General features: G+C 36.4%; 1 protein-coding gene across 1 annotated transcript in view; it reads right to left on the bottom strand.

Moving 5' to 3' along the window:
• IL1RAPL2 (interleukin 1 receptor accessory protein like 2) overlaps nt 1-27,956 on the bottom strand; it is a 706,648-nt gene that overhangs the window by 25,849 nt on the left and 652,843 nt on the right. The window contains exons 10-11 of the mRNA XM_045994802.1: nt 23,676-23,805; nt 4,415-4,560 (exon numbers count right to left, since the gene is read on the bottom strand). Coding sequence (XP_045850758.1) covers nt 4,415-4,560; nt 23,676-23,805 — 276 coding nt within the window. The remainder of the gene's footprint in view (nt 1-4,414; nt 4,561-23,675; nt 23,806-27,956) is intronic.

Raw genomic sequence — 27,956 nt, 5'->3', positions numbered from 1 at the left:
TATTTAAGTTTTCAATCCCCAATCTGGAAACTGAATTTCTTTAAAAAGAGAAATGCATTTAGGTAGCCCAGGGCAGACACTAGTCAAGAGAAAAATCACAGATACAGCCTGTCTTTACCAACCCCTATTACCTATTTCCAGCCTATTGCTCTGGCCCTCTAGGAGAAGGATTTTCACCAAACAAATATTTTTGAGCACCTACTATATTCTATGCCCTAAGGATATAGCGTAAATAAGGTGGGAAAAATCCCTGTTCTCATGGAGTTTATATTGTAGTGAGGCGGGGGAGATAAGCACAAAAATACCCCATCCCCCAACACATCTCCATGATGGGCATTAAGAAGGGCATATGATGTGATGAGCACTGGGTGTTATAAGCAACTGATGAATCATTGAACACTACATCAGAAACTAATGATGTATTATATCTTGGCTAATTGGATTTAAAATAAAAAAGAAAACAAATACATAATAAATACAATAAACAGAAATAAAGCCAAGCAAGAGAAAAAAAAGAAAGTGATGGATAGTTCAGTGAATGATTAGATCAAGAAAATACGACACACACATATATATGTGTGTATATATACACACACACATATATATTTGAATATTATTTCACCTTGAAAAAGAAGAAAATCCTTTCATTTACTAAAACATGCATGAAACTGGAGGGAATTCTGTTAAGTAAAGTAAGCCAGAGAGAGAAAGGTAAATATTATACTGCATGTTATCACTTATATGTTTATCTATGTCTAAAAAAAAAACCCCTGAAGTCATAGAAAAAGAGAGTAAGGAAATGATTGTCAGGGGCTGGGAATATGGGAGGAAATAGGGAGAAACTGGTAAAAGGGTACAAACTTTTAGTTGTAAAATGAATAAGATCTGAGGACCTAATGTATAAAATGGTGACTATAGTTGATAAGATTGTATTGTATAACTGAAATTTGTTAAGAGGGTGAACTTACATATTCTCACCAAATAAATAAATAATAAATAAAAAGGAGAAGAAGAAGAAGAGGAGGAGGAGGAGGAAGGTATATAGGTGCAGTAATGGATGTGTTAATTCAAGGAGGGATACCCATTCACAGTGTATATGTATATCAAATCACCATGTTGTTACTTTAAATATCTTACAATTTTGTCAATTTCACCTCAGTAAAGTTAAAAATTTTTAAACAGAGAAAGTGCAGATACCTTGATATCTTGGTTATCACAAAGAGAAGGCTGAGAAAATGAAGCAGTCCCTGCCCCCAGATCTGGCAGTGAAGGAGATGAATTGGACCTGGCACACTGATTTAAACTGTATTACAGAGGTGACTAGGCAGCTCAGTCGTTAAGCTTCTGCCTTCAGCTCAAGTCATAATCTCAGAGTCCTGGGGTCAAGCCCCACATTGGGCTCCCTGCTTGGCACGGAGTCTGCCTCCCCCTCTCTGCCTGCCTCTCTGCCTACTTGTGATCTCCCTCTCTGTGTCAAATAAATAAATAAAATCTTAAAAAAACTGTATTACAATTTCAAAATTCTAAACAACAGAAAACAAAACAAAAAGCAAAAGCTAAAGGAGTGTTGGGTAGTATTATTTTATATAGTGTGGCCAGGGAAAGGTATTGAGTAGGTAATATTTAAGCCGAGACCTATATGAAAAGAGTAAGTGAGTCATAGGAACAGTGGGGAGAAGAGTGTTCCAGGCCCTGGAAATAGCAAATGCAAAGACCATCAGCCAAGATTGTGCTTGGCGAACACAAGAAATAGAAAGGAAGCTAGTGTTTGTGCTATTTAAGACAGATAGGCAGATGGTAGTAGAAAATGAGATCAGATATCACGAAAGATTATGTTATGCATTGTAGGCCATGGCATAGATTTGGGATTTCATTCTGAGTGTAAGAGAGAGGGTTCTATAATTGGAGGGCTCTGATTAAAGGAATATGATCTGACTTACATATTAAAAAGATCATTCTGGCTACTGTAATGAGAATAGACTCTAAGGGGACAAGGAAGAAGCAGGAAGACCAATAGGAGGCCACTGCCATGAGCCAAACAACTGATGTTGGTGGTTCAGACTAGGGTTGTAACAATTAAGGTGAGGAAAGTCATCAGAATCTGGACATATTTTGAAAACAGAGCCATGGGATTTGCTGGTGGACTAGACTGATTCTGAGGATTTTGGCCTGAGCAACTGGAAGGATGGTGATGGAGATGGAGAAGGCAACTGAAGGATCAGGTTTACAGAAAGGAGAAAGCAGAATTCTTATTTGGGACAAGGGAAGATTGATATGCCTACTAGATATGTCTACTAGTGGAGTTTTTGAATAGTTGTTGAATAGGCAGTTAAGAATATAACTCTGGAGTTTAGGCAAGAAGATTAGGCAGGCTACAGATATAAATTCGGGAGTTGTCAGCATATATGTAAGTAAGCCCATGATATGGAGATGGAATGAATCATCTAGGGAGTAAGTGAGAGGAGGGGACCTGAACCCTGCAGCACTCTGATATTTGGAGATGAGAAAGATGGCAATTAATATTCTCAGTTATGCATGCTTTAGACACGTTTCCTTGTAGAAGGAAGTGGTAGTTATACGTTGTGCTTTGGTTTCTACTGTCAGATTATTAGAAATTTTAAGGGTTGCTAGTGGTTGCTTTCCTTATTAAAGAGAAATGGATTTATTTTTAAACTCAAGGCCATTCATATCTCTGCTGACTGAATGATAGGAAACCCACCATCATTTTTCCCCATAGCAGGAAGTCTATGTATTTGTTGGGCAATTTTTTGCTTAATGTTTGTCTTTCTTTGCACTCTCACTGCTCTAAGATTATAAGCCCCACGCCCCACACAGCCTTGAGGATATCTATCTTATTCATCACTGTATTTCCTAGTACTTAACACAATACTTGCTATACATAATCTTCAATAATAAAAGATAACATTCATTAACCAGATGGGTTCTAAGTACCTATTAGTGGTCAGACATTGCCCAAGTTGCTGAGGATACAGAGGTGCTACAGACCTTGGCTTGGATGATCTCTGAGCCTAAAATAAGACTGGAATGAGCAGAAACAAAGTGATCTTTGCTATAAGGTATCTGGACAAGATGAATGTCTGCCCTTTATGTAGGTGGACTATCAGTTGCCTAGTGCACAGGAGAAGTTATCCAAGTTCTGCATAATAGCAAACACTGAGTGTGGCATATTTCACACTACATCATTATCATTTGAGCCTCAAAATGTCTCTACAATGTAGATATTATTATCCATGTTTTAGAGATAAGAAAACTGAAGTTCAGGATGCCTTATCAGACAAGTTAGTCCTGCTGAACCAAGTAGTTGAATCAGTGGCGGAACAAGGATCTCTTCAACCAGGGTCTCCTGATTTCACTTTCCATATTAGATTCCTTTATATATTTAAAAACTCCATTATTTTAAGATGGAATCAAATCCAATTGAGTAAGAAATGGTACTAGAGAGATAAAAGCATTATTTTCAGACATTTCCCTGCTTTCCTTAGAATGGCTGGTCAAAGTCAAGTATTAGGGTTGGCTGGAAAATAGAAATTCCATCTTGGTTAAGAGTTACAATTAGTGACCTTGTTGACTGAATCTGTTCTATTGCTCTATAGCCTAGACAACAAGAACACTGATTGAGAACATTTGTTCTGTTACATTTACAAAACCTTTGCCAGATACACAAATACAGAACTATTTATCTTTTTGCAGTAATCAAGAGTTGTGGCAGGGTAAGAGCCAATCTCAGAAGCAGCTCCAGCTGCTGGGATTATTGTTCCTATATCTGCTTTTATCTCCTTTATCTGTAAATTTAGTTTCTTTTCCTTGTTCATTATATACAATTTCCACCCTGTCTGGAACCAAATTTAGAGAGAGATTTCCATAAGTGTCAAAATATTTTAAAGGATATGCACTTCTCAGAGGCCTCTTAACACCACCAGATCATATCATGAAATATTGTTTATAATCTTTGTTATAACAATTATAAGAATATTATGATATTGCTTCACTATTTTTATTTATATTTTAGCCAGGGAATAAAAAAGTGCCTTGTTTCTTATCTAATAATAAAATCCCTAGTTTCTCATTTAAGGAATATGAGATGGTGAAGTACAGAGAAAAATTTAAATGTTAATACCTATCAAATTTTATGTAACACTTATAACCAAGGTACATTTTATCTCACTAAATTTAATACATAACAATATTTCATTTTTTATCTACTTCCTAATGGATAGAAGATTATAGGCATTTTATGCTAATATCCATAGCAAAAGAGATATTTTTCCTTAAAAAGACAAAATGTTTAACAGAAGTTCATGCTAAATGATAAAATAAGGCCAGGAAGCATACTTAACTTCAATAGGTACTTGGTAGCTAAACAAACCATAGTAATACTTATAAAAATAAATACCCTTTTTACGCAGCAGAACACTGGCATGTTTCCGTCCATTTCGGTTTTCCACATGGCAGGTATAATTTGCCAGGTCGGCCTCTACCACTGAATCAAAGATGAGTGTCAATTCCACTTCTTTTTCTCCAAGATGCTCTTTGAGGAGCCTGAAATAAAGACAGTATTCTTGGTTGAACTGGTTTGACTTGGGGAGAGAGCAGCCATGCAAAAATTAGATGATTATATAGTTCACAAGGTCTCCAGTGGGCATGGAGAATCTTAACTGGGTGAAATGTATGGCGCCTTCGATAAGAAAACACAAAAAGTGACTCTTGATATGAAGATCAGATGGAAAATGAAACAACTGAGGAATTCATTCAGCAAAAAGAAATATTACCATACCAGTAGGCTTTGGCAAATGAAGACAACATGATTTGTGTGGCAAAAATGAGGAAACATTGGGCTCCATGTTCTAAGATGAATGTATGAATACAAATTAGATTTTTGCACCATGCCATAAAGGGAAAAAATCGATAGGTGTAGTGTTTGTGTTAGAAGTTTGAGTTTTGATAATAGGTGATAAGAAGTTAAAGAAATGAGACTTGAAAATGCTTATCTTATAAAAAGTAAACTGAAAGTGTTTAGTAGCCTTCTATCCCCAAATATCCATGAGAGAAGTCTGGTCACTTTCCTCTTGCATTTGTCCAATGCAGGTATGTGCTCTGTGCCCTAACCTACCAAGGATGCTAGTGCCCTGCCATGGCCCTGCCTTTTCCAGACACTGCTCCCTGTTTTTCTTTCTCCTTTCTCTCCTCATACGGAAAACCCTGCCCTATGTGACATTTTATCATAGTCCTGCTTTTTGTTTTCTCAAGTGAAGTTACAAAGGGCCTTAATGGCCAGGAATAGGTGTTCTTTATAGAGGAACTGAGTTGCCAGGAACCTTTCCTAAGTGTGCTTCCCATTTCTTCAGAGAGATAGTGTCACCAATGGCCAGCTGTCTCTTGAATAAGGTGAAAATGGGTACCCTGCTGACTGTTTCCTTCTTAAAAAAAAAAAAAAGATTTTATTTATTTATTTGAGAAAAAAAGAGAGCAAGAGAGAGCACGAAGGGGGGGGGGGTTGGGGGAGGGTCAGAAAGAGGGGGAGGAGCAGACTACCCTCTGAGCAGGGAACCCAATTCAGGGCTGGTTCCCAGGACCCTGAGATCATATACTGGGCCTAAGGCCGATTCTTAACTGAATGAGTCACCCAGGCACCCCCTTGCCAGTCTACGTGCTGGCAATCATGCCATTAAGTTCTGGGCTGAGTTTCTTTTTTTTTTTTTTAAGATTTCTTTTATTTGAGAGAGAGAGCAGGAGGAGGGGCAAAAGGTGAGAGGGAGAGGATCTCCAAGCAGCTCCCCACTGAGCGTGGAGCCTGAATCAGGGCTCCACTCCAGGGCCCATAATCCAGTTGGATGCATAAATGATTGAGCTACCCAGGGGCCTCTGGAGTGAGGTTCTTTTTTTTTTTTTTTTAAAGATTTATTTATTTGACAGAGAGAAATCACAAGAGAGGCAGGCAGAGAGAGAGGAAGGGAAGCAGGCCCTCCGCTGAGCAGAGAGCCCGATGCGGGACTCGATCCCAGGCCCCCGAGATCATGACCCGAGCCGAAGGCAGCGGCTCAACCCACTGAGCCACCCGGGCGCCCCAGGTTCTTTTTTTTTTAAAAGATTTTTATTTATTTGACAGAGAGAGACAAAGCAAGAGAGGGAACACAAGCAGGGGGAGCTGCAGAGAGAAAGGGAGAAGCAGGCTTCCCACTGAGCAGGGAGCCAGATATGGGGCTCGATCCCAGCACTCTGGGATCATGACCTGAGCTGAAGGCAAACGCTTAACAACTGAGCCACCCAGGTGCCCCTGGAGTGAGGTTCTTAATACATGTATTAGCAAGATGGAAAACTGGAGCACTGGGGAAGTTAATTCTCATATCCTTTTTGACACCTGGTTATGAATGCAGGAAAGAACCCTCTGATTTAAGGGCATTTAGCAGAAATTTGGAGAAGACAACTATGCTTAGAGAAAACTGGGTTCTAAATACAGGCCTCCAATTTACAAGTTTAAGCTGGATCCTTACAAAGTAATTAAGTCAATGGTGCCTTAATTTAACTCACCTTTAAGTTGGCAAAAATACCCTACCCAACTTTGTTGGGAGGGTAAAATGGGGTAAAGCAATTTAAAAAGTAAATAGCATTGTACACATACAAAGGAATGTTATTAGACATTAGCATTTCATTATCAAAAAAACTGTTTATATTTTGGCTCCTACAAAAATATTTATATTGATATTTATTGATATTTAAAATTTGGTTGGCTTAATCTCTTCTGGTTCCCCTTTGAGAAAAAGAAGACTTAAAGTTGGGTTGGTGGAGGAATCTAAGTCTCCCACACTGAAATCTGAAGCCCAGGTTATATTCCAAATAGACATACTTTTAAAATTAACCCTGTTTCTGTACCTTCCCAATGATACACATATCTGAGAGTAGATAATACTGGGATTTGCAACTTGAGTAAGTCCCCTGCCCTTTACACTTATGTGCCATCACTGACTTAGACAAATGTAAGAATTTTCTTAACCCATTTTGTTGGTAGTCTTTCTAACTATTTTCTTCCTTGACAAAATTGTAGTTTTCTTCTCTCAACATATATCTAACCAAGGGAAAAATGGGAATTTGCCATCTTTATGGTTTATATTAAATTTTACTTTCCCCATTTTTTTCCCTACTTTGGGTAAATCCCATTACACTTAATTCTTTTAGTTTCATGGAACCTGCTATGGAAGAACCCCTTTTAGTGCCAGAAGCTGCTTAAGCATCACAAATTAAGTTTGATTTAAAGCTTCATGTGTAGGGCAGTCACAGCCTCTGCCAGGCATGAGGTCGAAAGTTGATCCTGTCCTTCCAGACCAAGACTTTCCCTTTTCATTGCTAATGCAGTTTCCAAAAACAGCTCTTCACAGGCTGTAGAAAGAATCTGGAGGGATTCTGAAAAATGATCCGTCATCCATCTATTAATATATACGAGGTGTCTTAATTATCAGCTCTTGAGTATCTAGAAGTGACTTGTTTTTTGGGAGTTAGAGTTATCTGATGTTTATATCTACACATCACTCAGTAGCGCAATAATAATTTCCTAGCAAATATTGATATATAACAATCTGCAAATGATTCTTTGTCAGTTCCTGATGAAGTGCTTTGCTCTGGCCTAGACATTTGGTGTAAGATAAATATAAACATTAAAAGACCAGGTCCCTGGGGTACCTGGGTGGCTCAGTCAGTTAAGTGTCTGTTTTTTTATTTAGGCTCAGGTCATGATCTCAGGGTCATAAGATTGAGCCCTGCATTGGGCTCCATGATGGGTGCGGAGTTGCTTAAGATTCTCTCTCTCTCTCTCCCTCTGACTTTCCTCCTCAGCTCTCACTTGTGTGTGCTCTCACTTCCTTAAAAACAAAAACAAAAACAAAAACAAAAAAAACAGGTCCCTCTTCCCAGTAAGCATTAAAATTTAAACAAGAGACAAGATCTACAAAGTTGAAAAAATATAGACATAATGATGTAAAAAGTGGTACAGTCATGCTTACAACAGCTTTCAAAGATAGGAGAAACTATTTTGACTAAATTATCTGGAAAATACTTGAGAAGAGTCTGCCTAGACAAAAAGAATAAAGAAATGTTTTCTAGGATGGAATATAGGAACAGGTTTTTGCAGAATATGTGAAAGAAAGACATTACAGAGGCTGGTTTTGAAATAGAGGATACAAATGAGGGGATCTTGGGATATACTATGTGAAGTATATCTTGGGATATACTACTTGAAGTAACTTCAGAAGCATTTTATTCCAAGGATTAGCATTGAAGGCAAATTATATGCAATAGCAAACACCAGAAAAAAAATAGAAAATAACAAATTCAGGTGACAGAAATTACCATCTTCAAATGTTTTATTTAGTCAAGACCTATTCTTAAAAACTAATACTATAAAAAGCTTGCAAGTTGTCACTCTCATCCTTACAATAAGAAAAACAGTTGAAGAAAATTAAAAATAATAATTCTTAAATCCATCAGAGAGTGGACATCACAGGGCAAACTCCTGCCCCCAAAGTTTGAGACAGGCCAATACTGAGAATCACATTATATTGGGAGCAGAAACCAAGGAGCAGGAGCCAGTACAGATAGAAACAAACTATAACTAATAAGTCACTGTAAGGCCACTACACACTAACCTGAGAGTTTAAAAACTCCATTAGATATAATCTTTGGGGGTACTCCACATTTTCAGGAAGTTTGATTCTAGAAGCCCTACCAGGGTCTTAGGGTGAAGATCACAGAAAAGTTTCCCTATGCTCTGTCAGGAGAATTTTAAAAAGCAACTATCTTGAAATGATTCCAAAGCACACCCTTCTTCTTTAGTAAAGACCTGCACTGAAAGGAAACTCTTTTATCAGAGCCTAAACTACTTGGATTTTATCAAATCCAACCTTCCTGAGGGAAAGGAAATACAATACCCAACTCCAGCCCCCTCAAACTTTCCTGTATCACTTAAAAAGAGGAGGAAAGCTGAGAAGCAGTTGTGAAGGTCATAGTTCAGAGGCACAGGAACACTAAAAGACCGAGACTTTATCATAGGATTATAGAATGCTTACCACCACATCTGTATGTGGTATGCTTACCACCAGCTCCTGTATGATAACAAGGGTTTTCATCTGAAAGAACTGCAAAGCTCAGACCCTATTTAAGAAGCAGTCTCTAGGAAAACACAAAACAGTGGAGACATAAAAGAGTACATTATAGGAAATTTTAGCCTCTTACACCTACAACTATACCAAACACTAAACCCAGCCTAACAACATAAACATAAAATCTCACACTAAATGCATTTACCTCAGTTCCTCTTACCTGATACATAATACGTGGTTTTCAAAAACAACAAAAAGTTACCAAAAAAAAGTTGAAAAGTGAAAAAAAGAAAAAAGCCTAACACTTCCCCCCACCAAAAAAACCCAAAGAAACAAAAACCCAAAGAACACAGTCTGAAGGGACAGAGCATACATCAGAACCATATTCAGATATGGCAGATATTTTGGAATGATCAAACTGGGAATGCAAAATAACTATGTTTAATAAGTTAAGGAATCCAATGGGAAAAATGAACAATATATATCAGCAGATGGGTAATGTAAACAGAGAGATGGAAACTCTAAGAAAGAATCAAAAGAAAATGCTAGAAATAAAGACAGCAACAGTAATAGAAATAGTGCTTTTCATGGGCTCATCAGTAGACTGGACAGAGGTGTAAATAGTTGGTGATCTTGAAGATACATTGATAGAAATCTCTTAAACTAAAATGTAAAGAGGGAAAGACAACTATCATATGATCTCCCTGATATGAGGACATGGAGAAGCAACATGGGGGGTTAGGGGGATAGGAGAAGAATAAATGAAACAAGATGGGATTGGGAAGGAGACAAACCATAAATGGCTCTTAATCTCACAAATAAACTGGGGGTTGCTGGGGGGAGGTGGGATTGGGAGAGGGGGAGCGGGCTATGGACATTGGGGAGGGGAGGCGAACCATAAGAGACTATGGACTCTGAAAAACAACCTGAGGGTTTTGAAGGGTCAGGGGTGGGAGGTTGGGGCAACCTGAGGGTTTTGAAGGGTCAGGGGTGGGAGGTTGGGGGAACAGGTGGTGGGTAATGGGGAGGGCACGTTTTGCATGGAGCACGGGGTGTTGTGCAAAAAGAATGAATAATGTTACACTGAAAAAATAAATAAAATGAAAAAAAATAAAAAAAATAAATAAAAATAAAAAAAAAGAGGGAAAGGTCTGAAAAAATGGAATAAAATATGAAATTCCCAAAGGATAATTACAAAAAGAGCAAGATACATGTAATGGAAATACCAAAATGAGAAGAAAGGAATAATTAGAAATATATAAAGTATTAGAGTTGAGAATTTTCCAAAGTTAATGAAAGACTCCAAACCACAGATTATAGGAAGCTCAGAGAGTACCAAGAATTAATACTAAAAATGGACACCTTGATATATCATATTCTAACTGCAGGGAATCAAAACAAAGAGAAAATTTTGAAATGATACAGAGGAAATAAAAGTACCTATACAAGAACAAGAATAAGAAAAACATCAGATTTATCTTTAGAAACCATGCAAGCAAGAAGTAGAGTGAAATATTAAAAGTGTTGAAAAAAAAAAACAAACACTGACCTAAAATTCTGTATCTATCTAAATTATTCATCAAATGTGAAGGAGAAATAGAGTTCTCAGACAAATAAAAACTGAGGGAACTTTAGCCAGTAAACCTGTCTTGCAAGCAGTGTTAAAAGTTCTTCAGAAAAACTGAAAATGATATAGGTCAGAAATTTGGAACTATATAAAGAAAGAAGGAGTGTTAAAGAAGAAATAAATGAAGATAAAGTATTTTATTTCTTCTATTCATGATTTATCTAACATCTCACAGTTTGCTTAGAACAATAATAACTGTTATAGGAAAAACAAGTTCTAAGGATCTATTATATAGCATGGTGGGGACTATAGTTAATAATATGGTACTGCATATGTGAAAGTAGCTGAGAGTAGATCTTAGACTTTCTTACCACATTTAAAAAAAGAGTTAATTATGTTAACTGTGTGAGCTGATGGATGTGTTAATGCCATTCTACAAGGTATATGTAAAACAAATCATCACTTATACACTTTAAATAATACAATTATATTTGTGAATCATTTTTAACAAAGTTAAAGCAAAGTTAAAAATGTGAAAAACAATACCACTGATGTATTTGGTGATTACAGTTTATGGATAAGTGAAATTAATGACAGCTACAAGGTACTTGCACTACATGTGAATAAGTATAGTATTATTTATAAGTGGATTTAGATTAGTTATAAATGTGTATTGCAAACTGTAGGCCTACCACTACAATTTTTTAAGATTACGACTGACATGCTAAGAGAGAAGAGAAAATAAAAGCCTATAAAATGCTCAATTAAAACCAGAGCAGCCACAAAAAGGAAATTAAGAAAATAATGCCATCCGTTGGCAACAAAAATAATAAAGTGCTTAGGAATAAACTTAACCAAGAAGTGAATGATGTGTATAATGAAAATTATAAAATTTTGATGAAAGAAATTAAAGAAAACACAGATAAATGGAAAGACATCCTGTATTCATATACTGTATTCAATATACATATATTGTTAAAATGTATAAACCATCCAGAGTGATCTATAGATTCAGTGATCTATAAATCTATAGATGCCTTACCTAATGGCATTTTTTATAGAAATAGTAAAAGTATCTTAAGATATACAGAACCACGAAAGACCCCAAATAGCTAAAACAATCTTGAACAGTAGGAACAAAGGTGGAGGGACCATATTTCCTTATTTCAAATTATATCACAAAGCTACAGTTACCAAAACAGTATGATTTAGAATAAAAATAGATATACAGACAAAACAGTATAGAGCACCGAGAAATAAATCCACAACCTATAGTCAACAGATCTTCAGAAAGCATGTCAAAGATACACAGTGGGGAAAGGATGGTCTCTTCAGTAAGTAGTATTGGAAAAACTTTATATCTACATATAGAAGAATAAAACTGGACCCTTATGTCATATTATATACAAAAATCAATCCAAAAAGGATTAAATACAAACATAAAATCTGAAACCATAAAACTACTAGAAGAAAATGTAGGGAAAATTTTCTGATATTGGTCTAGGCAATGATTTTTTTAATATATGATACCAAAAGCACAGGCAAGAAAAGCAAAAGAAACAAAAAAGAATGATAAATGCACCAAACTAAAAAGCTAAAATACCATACGGTCTCACTTACATGTGTAATCTAAAAAAAGAAGAAAAACCCACAAGCTCAAAGATACAAACACCAAATTGGTGGAGAGGCAGGGGATTGATTGAAGTGTGGGCAAAATGGGTGAAGGGAATGAAAAGATACAAATTTCCAATTACAAAATACATAAGTGATGGGGATGAATTGTACAGCATGACAACCATGGTTAGTAATACTGCATTATATATTTGAAAGTTGTTAATAGTGTAAATCTTAAAATTGCTCATTATAAGAAAAAATCTTTAACTATGTGTGGTGACAAATGTATCTAGACTTATTGTGGTGATCATTTTGCAATATATACAAATACAAAATCATTATGTTGTACATCTGAAACAAATTTAATGTATGTCAATCACATTTCTATCAAAAATAGAGTGGAGGGCGCCTGGGTGGCTCAGTGGGTTAGGCCACTGCCTTCGGCTCAGGTCATGATCTCAGGGTCCTGGGATCGAGTCCCGCATCAGGCTCTCCGCTCAGCAGCGAGCCTGCTTCCCTCTCTCTCTGCCTGCCTCTCTGCCTACTTGTGATCTCTCTCCGTCAAATAAATAAATAAAATCTAAAAAAAAAAAAGAGTGGAAGGGGCGCCTGGGTGGCTCAGTTCGTTAAGCATCTAACTCTTGATTTCAGCTCAGGTCATGATCTCACAGTTGTGAGATCGAGCCCCATGTTGGGCTATGCACTGTGCGTGGAGCCTGCTTAAGATTCTCTCTATCCCTCCTTTCTTTCCCCTCCTGGCTTCCCCCCATCTGCCATTCTTTCTCTGGAAGAAAAAAACAAATAAAGAAAAAAAAAAAAAGAGAGGAAAAGTAACTTAAGGAATAGGAGAAAATATTTGCAAACTATGTATCTGATAAGGGGTTAAAATCCAAAACATATAAGGAACTCTTAAAACTCAATATCAAAACAAAACAAATAACCTTATTAAAAGTGAGCAAAGGACCTGAATAAATATTTCTCCAAAGAAGACCTATAAATGGCTAATGGATATATAGAAAGTTGCTCAACTTCACTATCATCAGGGAAATGCAAATCAAAATCACTGAGATATCATCTTCCACCTATTAGAAAGGCTATTATCAGAAAGACAAAAGGTAAAAATTGTTAACCAGGATATGGATAAAAGGGAAACCTGTATACTGTCTGTTGCTGTGGATAACAATCCAGATATTCCTCAAAAAATAAAAATAGAATTACCATATGACCCAGCAATTCCACTTCTGGGTATATATGCAAAGGAAAATCTCAGATATTTTCACTCTCATGTTCATTGAGGCATTATGTAATAGCCAAGATACGGAAACAACCTGTGTCCATCAATGGAATAATGGTTTAAAAAATGTTGTTTACATATAAAATAAAATATTATTCTGTCTTTAAAAATAAGGAAACCTTGCCATTTGCAACAACATAAGGGAACCTGAAGAATATTATGCAAAGTGAAATAAGTCAGAAAAAGAAATATACTATATGATATGATATCACTTATATGTGGAATCTAAAAATGCCAAACTCATAGCAACAGAATAGAATGATAGTTTCCAGGAGCTGGAGGAAGAAATAGGTAAATGCTGGTCATTCAGTTATATAAGGAATAAATTCTAGAGACCTAATGTATAGCATGATGACTATAGTTAGTAATAAATGTCCTGTATACTTGAGATGTGCTGGGAGAGTAAATCTCAAGTGTTTTCACCATACACACACAAAAAATTGTAACTATGTATGGTGGTAGATAAGTTAATCAGCTTGATTATGGTTTGGCTTGATTCACAATGTATACATATACCAAAACATTATGTTGTATAAGTTAAATACACACAATTTTTTTTCCATTTTATTTATTTATTTATTTATTTTCCCATTTTATTTATTTTTTTCAGCATAACAGTATTCATTGTTTTTGCACAACACCCAGTGCTCCATGCAAAACGTGCCCTCCCTATTACCCACCACCTGTTCCCCCAACCTCCCACCCCTGACCCTTCAAAACCCTCAGGTTGTTTTTCAGAGTCCATAGTCTCTTATGGTTCGCCTCCCCTTCCAAATTTTTTTTTAATAAACATATAATGTATATTTATCCCCAGGGGTACAGGTCTGTGAATCGCCAGGTTTACACACTTCACAGCACTCACGATAGCAATACACACAATTTTTATATTTATACCTCAACAAAGCTAGAAATTTTTAAAAAATCTTGCATGAAATAAAGTGAAGAGATTTGATTCCCCCAAAATAAAATAAAATAAAATAAAATACATAAAATAAATAAATTAAATAAATAAAATAAAGTATCTAATCCCAATTACTTTTTATCCTAAATGTTCCCTTAAACCAAAATGAGCCCTCTTGTGAGGTCTGGGTATCTTGCACAGTCTCTGGGTTATTATTAGGAGTATGAGTAATCATTGACAAGGAATGATGATTGAGAATATCAAGAATAGGAGTATGTTTTTAAAACAAATTCTTTCTTTTAATGTCATTTTTAAAGTGCCTGTTAAAGCCTTATTGGTGACCAGGATCAAACCGATAGTCTGACAAAATCAGATATATTGAATGAATGCATTGAGGGTGGGACACTTCAGAGTAACTGTGGGTCATTCCTCAAATGAAGGTAGGAAGAAAGCATCTTTTGTAATGTTTGGATTTCCACTGAAAGATTCTGAGTAGAGTCTAGGGAAGAAGCCCTGATAAATTCTGGATGGGTTGGGATCTTTAAGGCTGGATTGAGAGAAGACAGGATTGACTAGGTGCTGAAAATTTTCATGAGGCTAGGATGGCTTAGCAATAGTGTATTCCCAGTAATATATGAAAATAGCAAAGTAGGTCTGAGACATCACCGGTAAGAAAACAGTAGTCACTCAAAGAAGGTGGGAGTCGTTATGGCATTTACAGTTGCTGCATGACCTTGGGAGAAACAGTGTTTCTGTTAACTTTGCAGCTGGCTTTATGTGTCTGCTCTCCCAAGTTGATTAATAGCAGGACGGCTTATTCTCAGTCCAGACTGATTTTCACTCTTTCAGTCCCGGGCAAGTTTTGACTCTACATCCTAAATATGGTATACAACAAACCATTCTGGGCAACTGAGGATTACTAATAGTTGTGTCTTGATGAATTTAGTCTAGCTTCACTGGAACTGTGAGCAAACTGCCCAGGACAGCTCTTCCTCAGTCTCTAAACCCATTTTTTAATTCTGTAAAATAAACTGATGCTATTTATCTCATATGGCTATCATGAAAATCCCAAGTAATTAAGGATGCCAAAATGCTTTTGCACTTTACGGTGGAGTTAAAAATCATGAAGAGGATTTTTTATTATTATTATTATTATTTGCTAATTATAGATTCTTGTCTAAAGTAGCTTATATTATATTTGATACTGGGTGTCTGGAGTCTGCTGAGTAAAAAAAGAGATACAACAAGTATGTGTTAGGTAGGCTTTAAATATTTTATGCATAGGTCAAGGCTAAGATTCACTATGGAACTAGAATGTGAAGAGTAGAGTCATCACTCCTCCAAAATTCATCCTTCAGATAACTGGCAATTAAGACTTCTCTTAGGTAAAACTGTGCTGCTTATAAAGCTTACTTTTCCACTGAAGCCCACTCATGACTTACAAAATCTACATTCACATATAGGTCATAAGATTTGACACTTATTTAAATCAAAGGCAAATTGATTGATCGGTGTTCCTTCTTCCAATGAGATGAGCTGAGAATTGAGGAAAAGAAGAGATGGGGTGTGTGTGTGTGTGTGTGTGTGTGTGTGTGTGTGTGTTAGCTCAATCTGAGGAAGGTCAGAGTAGATGGGGTGTTTCAAGGCACTGAAAAATTATGGTGGAAAGTTGCCAAAACAGAGCATATCATTTGCCTTGGGCTGCCTAGGACTTCATTAGTTTATACTTGGGGGACAAACTACATACTCACAGCTCTGTATTTTTTAATTGATTAGTTATTGAAAGGTTACTTGGAGTCTTTAATATAGGTTCACTTTATTTCAAGAATAAAATCTTTTCATACCTGTACCACATTCCCTTCTTTGTTAAGAGCATTTTACTTATTCAAGGAAAGCATGTTAAGGTAAAGAGATGGAAACAGAAGGCTAGAAAGTGGTGGAAGTAAGACTGAAACCAAACAAAGTCTACACAACTTGTAGCCCTTCAGGAATTGAAAGTAAATAAAATGATTTGCATTTTATGAAGCTTGTTTGAAAAACCTTAAGACAAATTGAATATGTTTTTCAGCTCAAGAATTATCAACATTTGGTAAACATTTTGTGGTATTGCCTAAGGGGGGAAATATCATATATTAATAGAAAGATTTTAAAGCGAAATCTATAATAAAAAATTACTCTCCAGTCAGGCAAAGCAATTGAGTTGAAATTCATACAGTCTCCTTTTACAATCAGATGCAATTTATAATCCTTCAGGCAAGCTTAGAAACTATTTTTATTGTTGCTGTTTAATGGGATGAGTTCAATTTCTCTGACATTTTTTATTAGCAATGTGGAATACATACTTTACTAGCAAATTATTATTTTTTTAATTCTCAAGACTCTGGTAATATTAATTAAAATGAAGTTTTGTAAAGACATGGAACTGGATTGCCCTTTTGAGAATCCTCACACCCAATGACTACTACTACTTTTCATGAGCTCTCTTTTTTTTTTAATTTTTATTTTTTTTCCCATTTTATTTATTTTTTCAGCGTAACAGTATTCATTGTTTTTGCACAACACCCAGTGCTCCATGCAAAACGTGCCCTCCCCATTACCCACAACCTGTTCCCCCAACCTCCCACCCCTGACCCTTCAAAACCCTCAGGTTGTTTTTCAGAGTCCATAGTCTCTTATGGTTCGCCTCCCCTGTGAAGTGTGTAAACCTGGCGATTCACAGACCTGTACCCCTGGGGATAAAAATACATTATATATTTATTAAAAAAAAAAATTTGGAAGGGGAGGCGATTCATGAGCTCTCTTATGCCACTTTGCAAACTTTTCCCATTAACCTTTAACAGAGGGATAGAAATTAGGATGTCCTTTCCGAATGATGATTTCCAGTGTGTCTCTTCCCAATGATTATTTGACTTCTCTGAATAGACATGGTAGAGCGTATAGAGAGCGGCTTGTTGTAATGACTTTAAACTGGTAGGAAAAAAAAAAACCTAAACTTGCACAATTGCAGCTTATGCAACTACACATACCAATTTCCTTTAATATCACTACACATGACATCTTCTGGGGTCATTGGAAAATCTGGGATGCAGTTTTATGGGATAGGGTGGCAGTTGTGAATGAATACTACATTTGGATTCAGATTTCCTTCAGGTTCAGTCTCTTGGCAACATCAGAGAACTGTGGGAGGGGGGCTATGCTGATTTCTGCTAAAGGTGATAAAGGAGAATCTGTATGCCCAGAGTGGAGTCTGAGTGCTTTGGCAATAGGGTGCAAGTCAGGAGATGCAAGAAGCCACTGTGGTCAAAGTACTCCAGAGAGAGAGAGGAAAAACAAAGTAACCCAGAGTGCAAACAAATGATAACTCCAAAACCCTCCTCAGGATTTGAACAAATATACTACTCAAGCAAGCTGCAGGAGGACTGCTTTGTACAGAAATTGCATTTACTGTAGTCTGAATGACATAATTTCATCAAGCCCTTGGTAAATCTCCAAGCTTTTCCCCTGGGTAGGTTCTCCCCTCGACCAAAGTTCTCTATTCTTCAGGGGCAATAGTAAGAGGGAAAAAAAAGTTGCAACATGTATTTCTAAGATCAAGCCACTGTCCAGGAAATTGAGAACATAAGCAGTGTGACCCATCCTCCTGCCAGATACAGTTGCCTCTGTGGCAGGTTCTCCACAAGTCACCTGCTTGGGAGCAATTTATTTACATCTCCACTTCTTAGATCTATGGGGCGGTGCACTTCCTGACATGCATGCACAACATAAGATCTACTATTCAATTAAAATTTGAAGCAAATGCAATACCCTGAGGGAGAGCCATGCATCCAGAAGGAAATTTTCTTTCCAGAAATGCTTTCCAGAGGAATCCTTAGCTTAACATCTTCAGCATTCTACCATAAGAACTATTCTCTTTGGGGAAAATGTGTGGGTTATGAAAGAATGCAGATCTTCTCTTGGTTGAACTAGTGATATGATTAGCATTTTTTAAAATGAAACTTCCAGATTTGTTCCAATCTACCATGCTGTGTAAAAATCCTATATACTTTCTTTTGAAGACATTGGCTTTGAAGACTAGAAGACAGAAACTAGTAAGTAACTCCTATATTAGCATAAATGGCTATATCCTGAAGGAATTCCTGCACCCACACAAGCTCTCAAATAGATCAAGATCATATAATTAATATTACAAAATGGCTGACTATGTGTTTATCTTGGCTAGGAATCCCTGCCTCTTTGTTTACACTTCTCTGAGGATATCTCTAGTTAACTAGAGGGTTTTTATAAAATTTTCTAAACAAGTTCCATGTTACTTTCCTCCACTGCAAATATAGGTATGTATCTTTTTTCTGTGGGGAGGGTTGGGGAGAGTGGAGAAAGAGGATGTAACAAAATCAAATCAACAATGACATTTTGCAAGTCCTGAAATGTTGACTTTCTATGGTACTAAATGTTAGTTCATTTGCACCTAATAAAGTAGCTTAGACTACTGAACAGTTTCACATATGTATGGTTTATCTCTCGCCATTCTAACCATTTGCTGCTAGAGACTGGCTGTAGCAGTCAGTTTTATAAAATGGTATATTTTATAAAAATATAAAATGGTATAACCACTTTGGAATATAGTTTGGCAGATTCTTAAAACGTTAATCCTAGAGGGGAAAAAAAACAGTAGGAAAAAGCTAATGAAATTTGAATAAAATATGGACTTCAGTTAATGATAACATATCAATTTTGTTTCACTAATTGTAATAAATGTACCATAGTAATGTAAGGTATTAATAAGAGTGAAATAAGTCAAGCAGAGAAAGTCAATTATCATATGGTTTATGGAGCATAAGGAATAACACGGAGGACATTAGAAGAAGGAAAGGAAAAGTGAATAGGGGGAAATCAGAGGGGGGAGAACAACTATGAGAGACTGTGGACTCTGAGAAACAAACTGGGGGTTTTAGAGGGGAGGGGCTTGGGGGATAGGTGAGCCTGATGGTGGGTATGAATGAGGGCACTTATTGCATGGAACACTGAGTGTGGTGCATAAACAATGAATCTGGGAAAACTGAAAAAAAATAACAGGGAAAACTAAGTATGGGGTATGTAGGAACTATCTATACTATCCGCTGTGGACTCAATATTTGTAGCTCCTCCCAAAACAAACATTCATATATTGAAATTTTAACTTTTAGTGTTATGGTATTGAAAGGTGGGGTTTTTGGGGAGGTGATTAGTTCATGAGAGAGGAGCCCTAATGAGTGGGATTAGCACCCTTACAAAAGACAGTCTGGAGAGCTTTCTCACCTTTTCCATCATGTGAGGACATGTGAAGGTATAGCAAGAAGATGACCATCTATGAATGAGGAAGTAGGCCCGCATCAAGCACTAAATCTGCTGGCGCCTTGGTCTTGGAATTTCCAGTCTCCAGGACCATAAGAAATAAATATTTGTTGTTTAAGCCACCTAGTCTGTAGAATTTTTGTTATAACAGCTCAAGCAAACCAAGACCTTATCTTCACAATTTTTCTGTAAATTTAAAGTTATTCTAAAAAATATTTTTTTTAAAAAGAGCTAAACAATGAACTAATAATGTTAAATCTACACTTACTATAATTCAGTCACTCAATGTCTTGGTATTTACTCAAGAGGGAAATATATGGGCATGCAAAGATGCATAATTGAATGTTCATAGCAGCTTTATCTGGAATAGCGCCTAAACTGCAAACAACCCAAATAGCCTTCAACAAGTGACCAGACTATTTATATCCATATAATGGAATATGACTCAGCAATAAAAGGAATGAGCTATTGATACATTTAACAAGTTGGATGAATCTCAAAATAATTGTGTTAACTGAAATAATCCAGACTAAAAAAAGCACATGCTGCATTATTATATTTATATACAATTCTAGGAAATGCAAACAGATTTATAGTGACAGATCAGTGTTGTGGAAGTAGGGCAGGAGGGAGGGATTACAAAAGAGAAACTTGTGGGCAACTTCTATGTTCATTATTTTGATTATAGTGATAGTTTCATAAGTGTATACACATATCAACCCTTACAGATTGTATGCTTTAAATTCTGTGCTGTTTACTGTATGTCAATTATACCCCCATTAAATCTGTTTATTTAGAATAGTCCAGGCATACACAAGAGAGATAATCATCTTAGGTTCATATGACTACTACCCTTTATCATTAAACATGGTTCTGAGCTTTTTGGTAGTGGAAATTTTGCTGTGTACCTACCACTTGTCCTTTGGGGATCAGTTTCTTTTTTCGAAAAAATGAAAAGTAATCCTTAAAGTCTTTTATAAGAAAATACATTGAGAATAATCCTAAACATGTATCTTCTAAAATAATTTAAAAGAAGCTCAGTTGCATTAATTTCATAAATCTTAAAACTTGAAATTTGCTAATAAACTGTTAGTAATTAGGAAACTTAAACTTTAAATGTGACTTCATCAAAAACTAATGAGGTACCCTATGGTCACTAATGTAACATAATAAAAAAATTTAAAAATTAAAAAAAAACTTTAAATGGGAATTAAGAGCCAAGAATTATTTATAAATAGTATATTGATTATTTTTCTGAACATCTGTTGTGAGCCAGGCAATTGATTGGAAGTTTTTTTGAATGGCTTTATTATGATATATTTTTTTTAAAGATTTTATTTATTTATTTGACAGAGAGAGATCACAAGTAGATAGGCAGGCAGAGAGAGAGAGAGGGAAGCAGGCTCCCCACTGAGCAAAGAGCCCGATGCGGGACTCGATCCCAGGACTCCGAGATCATGACCTGAGCTGAAGGCAGCGGCTTAACCCACTGAGCCACCCAGGCGCCCCTATTACGATATATTTATATACCATGTAATTCATCCACTTAAAATGTCTAATTCACTTTACAATTTTTAGTGTATTCTCAGATATGTGCAACCATTGCCACAGTCAATTTTGTAACATTTTTATCACTTCAAAATGAAGCTTCAGGCTGTTTAATGGGTACAGGATTTTGGGGTGATGAAAATTTTATGGAATTATAGAGGTTGTGTTTGCACAACATTGTGAATGAACTAAATGTCACTAAATTTTACACTTAAAAACAGTGCATTTATGTTATATTATTCCACCTCACCCCCACAAAAATCACCCATAAACTTTAAGTATTTACCCCTATTCCTCCATCCGTACAGCCCTAAGCAACCACTAATCTACTTTCTGTCTTTATAGATCTGCCTATTCTAGATAGTTCATTTAATGAAAGCATATAATATGTAGGGTTTTTTCCCCCTATCGGCTTCATTCACTGAGTATGTTTTCAAGGTTCATCCATGTTGTAGTGTATATCAGTACTTTATTCATTCTTTTTTATGGCTGAATATTTCATTGTATGAATATACCACATTTTATTTATCCATTCATCAGTTGATAGAAATTTAGGTTATTTCTACATTTTGTCTATTATGAATAATGCTGCAATTAACACTTGTGTACAAGTTTGTGGATGTATGTTTTGATTTTTCTTGGTTATATGCCTAGGAGAATTGCTGATAACTATACATTTAATGATTTGAGGAGCTGTCAGACTCTTATCCAAAGTAGCAGCACCATTTTACGCTCCCACCAGCAGCGTTTGAGGATTCCAATTTCTCCACATTCAAGCCTACACTAGTTATAATCTTTCTGATTATAACCAGCCTAGTGAGTATAAAGTGTTATCACAGTGTTTTAATTTGCATTTCCCCAATGACAAATGACAATTCAAGTACCTTTCATGTACTTTTTTCCTAGAAATGAGCTCATATAGTCAATATTTTGCATAGGCTCTCAGACAGTTCATGGATCCTCAAAATTATGATCCTCTGAGGTGTAGTTACTGGGTGGACACGTAAAGAGAAACTGTCACAGTAGTTAGAATAAATTATATTTAATCACAGAAAATAATATAAAGTGGACTTGTTTCTTTTGCACTGCTATACATTTAATAAAAAAGTGAAAGAGTGTATTTTAGCATTGGTTGCACTGAAATATTGGATTGGATTTCACTACAAGATTCTTAATGGGGGTGGAGGGAGAAGGGTCCTAACTCTTATTGGAATGAAAAATGTACACTATATATCACCACCTCTGAAATCAAAGGGCAATCCCATAGTCTGAGTGAGGAAAATAATAGTAGGAATTTCGTACTCACAGTCTGAGGTAGGAAAAATGACCTATTCTTTATTTATAAAATTACACTGTATTAAGTAGGATGAGAAAACCAATAGAAGAGATGTCTATGTACCAGGGCGGTATCTGTGACAAGAGAGTGAAAAGATGTTGCGTGATGCGAATTTGAAAGTCACTTTCAGGATGAGCAGTGGGTACTGGGAAAAATAAACACTATTCAGCAAGAATCAGCAGTTATTTTGGCAAGTAGTAGCTTACTACTGTCACTATTGCTTTACACCTATGACATATGGAAGCTGTCTGTTCTAGGGAGTAAATAAGCATTTGCCCAGTGGTCTGAGGAGTCACCTAAAAAGTACAGATATTTTCTATGGCTGGATGGAGTAACAGTGGCCTAAGCTTTGGAAACTCAAAGAAATTTGCTTAAGCAGGTTTGAGGGGGTCATTACAATCCATGGTATAGTTTTAGAACCTGAGACTACTTCCTTATAAGGAGCTTACACATTTGCATTTCTTAGGGAAGTCAGCCTCACTATTTCCACCAGATCAGCTTTTAGAAAATGGGATGATTTGGAGTTGCAATTAAAATCCCAGGCAGGGATTGGGAGGGAGACAAACCATAAATGACTCTTAATCTCACAAAACAAACTGGGAGTTGCTGGGGGGAGGTGGGATTGGGAGAGGGGGAGCGGGCTATGGACATTGGGGAGGCGAGGCGAACCATAAGAGACTATGGACTCTGAAAAACAACCTGAGGGTTTTGAAGGGTCAGGGGTGGGAGGTTGGGGCAACCTGAGGGTTTTGAAGGGTCAGGGGTGGGAGGTTGGGGGAACAGGTGGTGGGTAATGGGGAGGGCACGTTTTGCATGGAGCACTGGGTGTTGTGCAAAAAGAATGAATACTGTTACGCTGAAAAAATAAATAAAATGGGAAAAGAAAAAAAAATCCCAGGCAGAAGCTCTTCTAGGATGTTGCGTTGCTTAACTCCAAAGAGAGCAAAGAAAAATAACCAATTCGAGTTCTATACCTTATTTCACCTTCTCTAATGTGACCTGCTAGTTCTTCAATAAACTTCTCCCCTTTCATCCAGTAGATCATTGGTCCGGACTCTCCACTGAATCCAAAGAATGCTTTGCAAGGGATGTTCAGAGGTTTACCTGAGGATGAGAGAGAAAAGGAACTGAATAAATGGCTCCTGGTTATCACTGGGAGACAGAAAAAGACTGTTTAACATCCAAAGGAAAGCTCAGAGGTGACTAATTTCCAACTCTTCTTCCAATCATCTTATCACTGAATATAAGAAAAAAATTAGTCACAAGAGCTTCTGGGAAACTTAAGAATTAAGATGTTATTAAAATGAAAAGCTAAAGAAAAATAATCAGTTTTAAGAACTGCTTGTTTTTACTGCCTCCTTGCTAGGAACTAACAGGAAGAAATCAAATGGAAAGAATTCTCCTTTCTTTTTCTTTCTTTTTTTAAAGATTTTACTTATTTATTTGACCTAGAGAGACACAGCAAGAGAGGGAACACAGGCAGGGGGAGTGGGAGAGGGAGAAGAAGGCTTCCTGCTGAGCAAGGAGCCCAATGCGGGACTGGATTCCAGGACCCTGGCATCATGACCTGAGCAGAAGGGAGCTGCTTAATGACTGAGCCACCCAGGAACCCCTTTATTTTTCTTTTTTTTTTTTTTTTTTTTTTTCCCCTTTTAAAGACTTTTCATTTATTTAGGTTGTCTTTAATTTCTTTCAGAAAATGTTTTGCTGCTTTCAGTGTGTAAGTCTTACACTTCTTTTGTTATATTTATTCCTAAGAATTTTATTCTTGCTGATGCTATTGTGAATGGAATTGTTTCTTAATTTTGTTTTCAGATTACTCATTTATATGAACACTTTATGTGTTTAGAATATTCAGAGATGTGTAAGATCATCACTATCTAATTCCAAACCATTCTTAAAAGCTAGAAAAAAACTCTATATCCATTAAAAATCACAGCCCTTTGCAACCACTAATCTGCCTTCTGTCTTTATGGGGTTTTGCCTTTGGAGGGCACGTTTTGCATGGAGCACTGGGTGTTGTGCAAAAAGAATGAATACTGTTACGCTGAAAAAAATAAATAAATAAAAAGGGAAAAAAAAAATGTTAAGCATAGAACTGCCAGCAATTCCAGAACTAGGTATATACTCAAGAGAAATGAAAATGTTATGTTCACACAACAATTTATACACAATGTTCACTGCATCATTATTCATAATAGTCAAGAATGCAAACATCTCAGATGTCTATCGACTGATGAATGGATAAACAAAATGGTGTCGATTCATAGAATGGAGTAACATTATTAACCCTAAAAAAGTAAGAAGTGTGGATACATGCTGAAACATGAATGAACTTTGAAAACATCTTGTTAAAGTGAGAAAACTCAGACACAAGAGACCATATATTATATGATTCCATTTATATAAAATGTCCAGAAAAGGCAAAACCCCATATTTTTCTTTTTTGAGAGCATTAATTACTGATTACTTGGACTTTCCTTTGAAGTTAACGTTAATCAAAAGAATGTTAATTTTTATTGGTGAGAAAATAATAGACTATCCACTATTATTAAGATTGCATTGGGAAAATTCATTTATTCTGATGATTGTCATTCTAAGAAAAATTGAATAATGCAAATCAAAGAAAGACTTTTTAATTAAAATATTTATAGGGTGTCTGGGTGGCTCAGTCAATTGAGCGTCTGCCTTCAGGTCAATTCATGATCCCAGAATCCTGGAATGGAGTCCCGTGTGGGGCTCCTTGCTCAGCAGGGAGCCTGCTTCTCCCTCTGCCTTTGGGTCCCTCTGCTTGTGCTCTGTCTCTCCTTCTCTGACAAATAAAGAAAATATTTTAAATATATTTATTAAAAGTACATGCTGGGAAAACAGTCTAAACATGCCTTTTATATTCTTGGAGTTATTTATAGTATTTAAACAATTCTAGGCAATACTACAGCATTTTTTATTATTCATCTTTGTGATTATAGCTAAAAACTTTGTTTTAATTAAAAATTTAATCATCGAATATATAAGAAATTATTTTTTGCTGATATTGATTTTATTTTCTTCTTGCAAAGTAGATTAATAAGAGAAGAATAGTTTAAAGAGCACAGTCTAGACAATTTTGACAAAGGAATCCCCAATTCATAAATCATAATGTAGCCTATCATTTTCTCTATAACATGCATTTTTTGCCCTCATTGAAGCACCAGATAAAGAAAATTAAAAAAATATTTTTCCTTGTAAAGTACATGATTTGTTCCCATAATCACTCTGAGCTGTAGAAAAATTTTCCATTCTATTTTTTAGTTGATCTAAAACTTCTATTGCGTAAAAACCATTACTTTCTGGGACTACTTTCTGTTTAATTACCATAACTAGCTAATGACTTTCTTTGAGGACCATTTTCATGAAGAAACAATTGTAGGGGCGCCTGGGTGGCTCAGTGGGTTAAAGCCTCTGCCTTCAGCTCAGGTCATGATCCCAGAGTCCTGGGATCGAGCCCCGCATCGGGCTCTCTGCTCAGCAGAGAGCCTGCTTCCTCCTCCTCTCTCTTTCTCTCTCTCTGCCTACTTGTGATCTCTGTCAAATAAATAAATAAAAAATCTTTAAAAAAAAAAGAAACAATTGTAATGGGAGTTAGGTTCTACATTAAGACAAAGTAGAAATTGAAAGAACTTCACAAACATGTAGATGCTGGATGATAGGTTGGGCTTAACCATAATAAGTGACTTGTATATTGATCTTTCTATAGTGAAAATTTATATCTCAGCAAAATGACATGCTGTGGACCTTTAGGGTCATTCAATTATGTCAAAACCTTTGGTGCCAGTAGTCTGTCATATATGTCTAACACAAATCTGAAACAAGGTTATTCATTGTTGTGATGAACATATGCTTTGTGATATAGGCTTATTTAAATGAAATGCAATAAAATGAAAGGTAGTCTACTGGGAATGTGCACAGGAGATTTGGATCCTGGTTTTGGTTCTATCATGAAAAGCAGATTATCTGGCACCAGGCAGATTACCTAACGTTTTATAAACTAAATTTTATACATGTAATAAGGATGGGAATATTTGGGAAGCTCAGATAAAACAGTGTTTACAAATGTATTTGGTGAATTAAAAAGTCCTATCCGAAACACACACACACACACACACATGCACACACACACACATACACACTCCAACAACAATCACAAAACAAAGCAACAACAACAACAAAACAAACCCACAAAAATCTCATCCAAATTTAGCATGGTGGTGTTTTCCTTCTGAAGCTTGGTCTTCAAGAAGCTAAATTTGAAGCATAATCTGATGTGGATAATGGGATAGATAAGTATTAATTTTGGCTCTGCCAATTTCATGTCCTTTTTAAATTTATGAGCTCCTATGTGGTAACAGCCTTCTCTTATCCATGCTATAGAAATATTTCTTGGATTCTAAAATAAGTGTGATTTATCCAAGCAGATGCTTTGTTCTCTAAACTTGAACACAGGGTCTTTTCTGTGTCTTACTGTTCATTCCCATGAAATTGAAGGTATTAACGGATATCAAATCATGTGGCAGAAAATCCAGAGACTGTGATAAACATTACTATAAATAATCCCAGTTGCTAAAACTACCAGTATATACATTTATAGACATAAATTCTGGTTGTTATTCTTTTAGGCTATGTTGAAAAATATATCAAATAAAAAACCTTGTAGCAATTCCTAGCATGTGGGTGCTAAGGTCTGGTTTGATTTTAATGAAGAAAGACAATTATAGTAATGTTCAAAAAGGGACTTCCTTAAGGTGGTCTATCAAAAATGACAGATTCTGGGGGAGGAGTCAAGATGGCAGAGAAGTAGCAGGCTGAGATGACATCATGTACCAGGAGATCAGCTAGATAGTTTATCCAACCATTCTGAACACCAACAAGTCCAACAGGAGATGGAAGAGAAGAAGAGCAGCGATTCTAGAAACAGAAAATTGACCACTTACTGAAAGGTAGAACCAGCTGAGAAGTGAATCCAAAGCAAAGGGAAGATAGACCGTGGGGGGCTGGCTCCAGGCAAGTGGTGGAGTAACGGAGCACAAAATCAGAACTTTTAAGTCTGCTCCACTGAGGGACATCACTCCAGAGGCTAAGCTGGAGTGAAGTCCACGTAGGGACAGCATGGTCTCAGGTCCCGCAGGGTCACAGAAGGATCGGGAGTGTCTAAGTGTCGCAGAGCTTGCAGGTATTAGAGCGAGGAAGCCAGCTACAGAGATGGAGCCAAGGAGTGA

Source organism: Meles meles, chromosome X (assembly GCF_922984935.1).
Source record: "Meles meles chromosome X, mMelMel3.1 paternal haplotype, whole genome shotgun sequence".
Classification (NCBI taxonomy): domain Eukaryota; kingdom Metazoa; phylum Chordata; class Mammalia; order Carnivora; family Mustelidae; genus Meles; species Meles meles.
The sequence above is the reverse complement of the archived record's forward strand: the minus strand, read 5'-3'. Positions and strand labels throughout refer to the sequence as shown.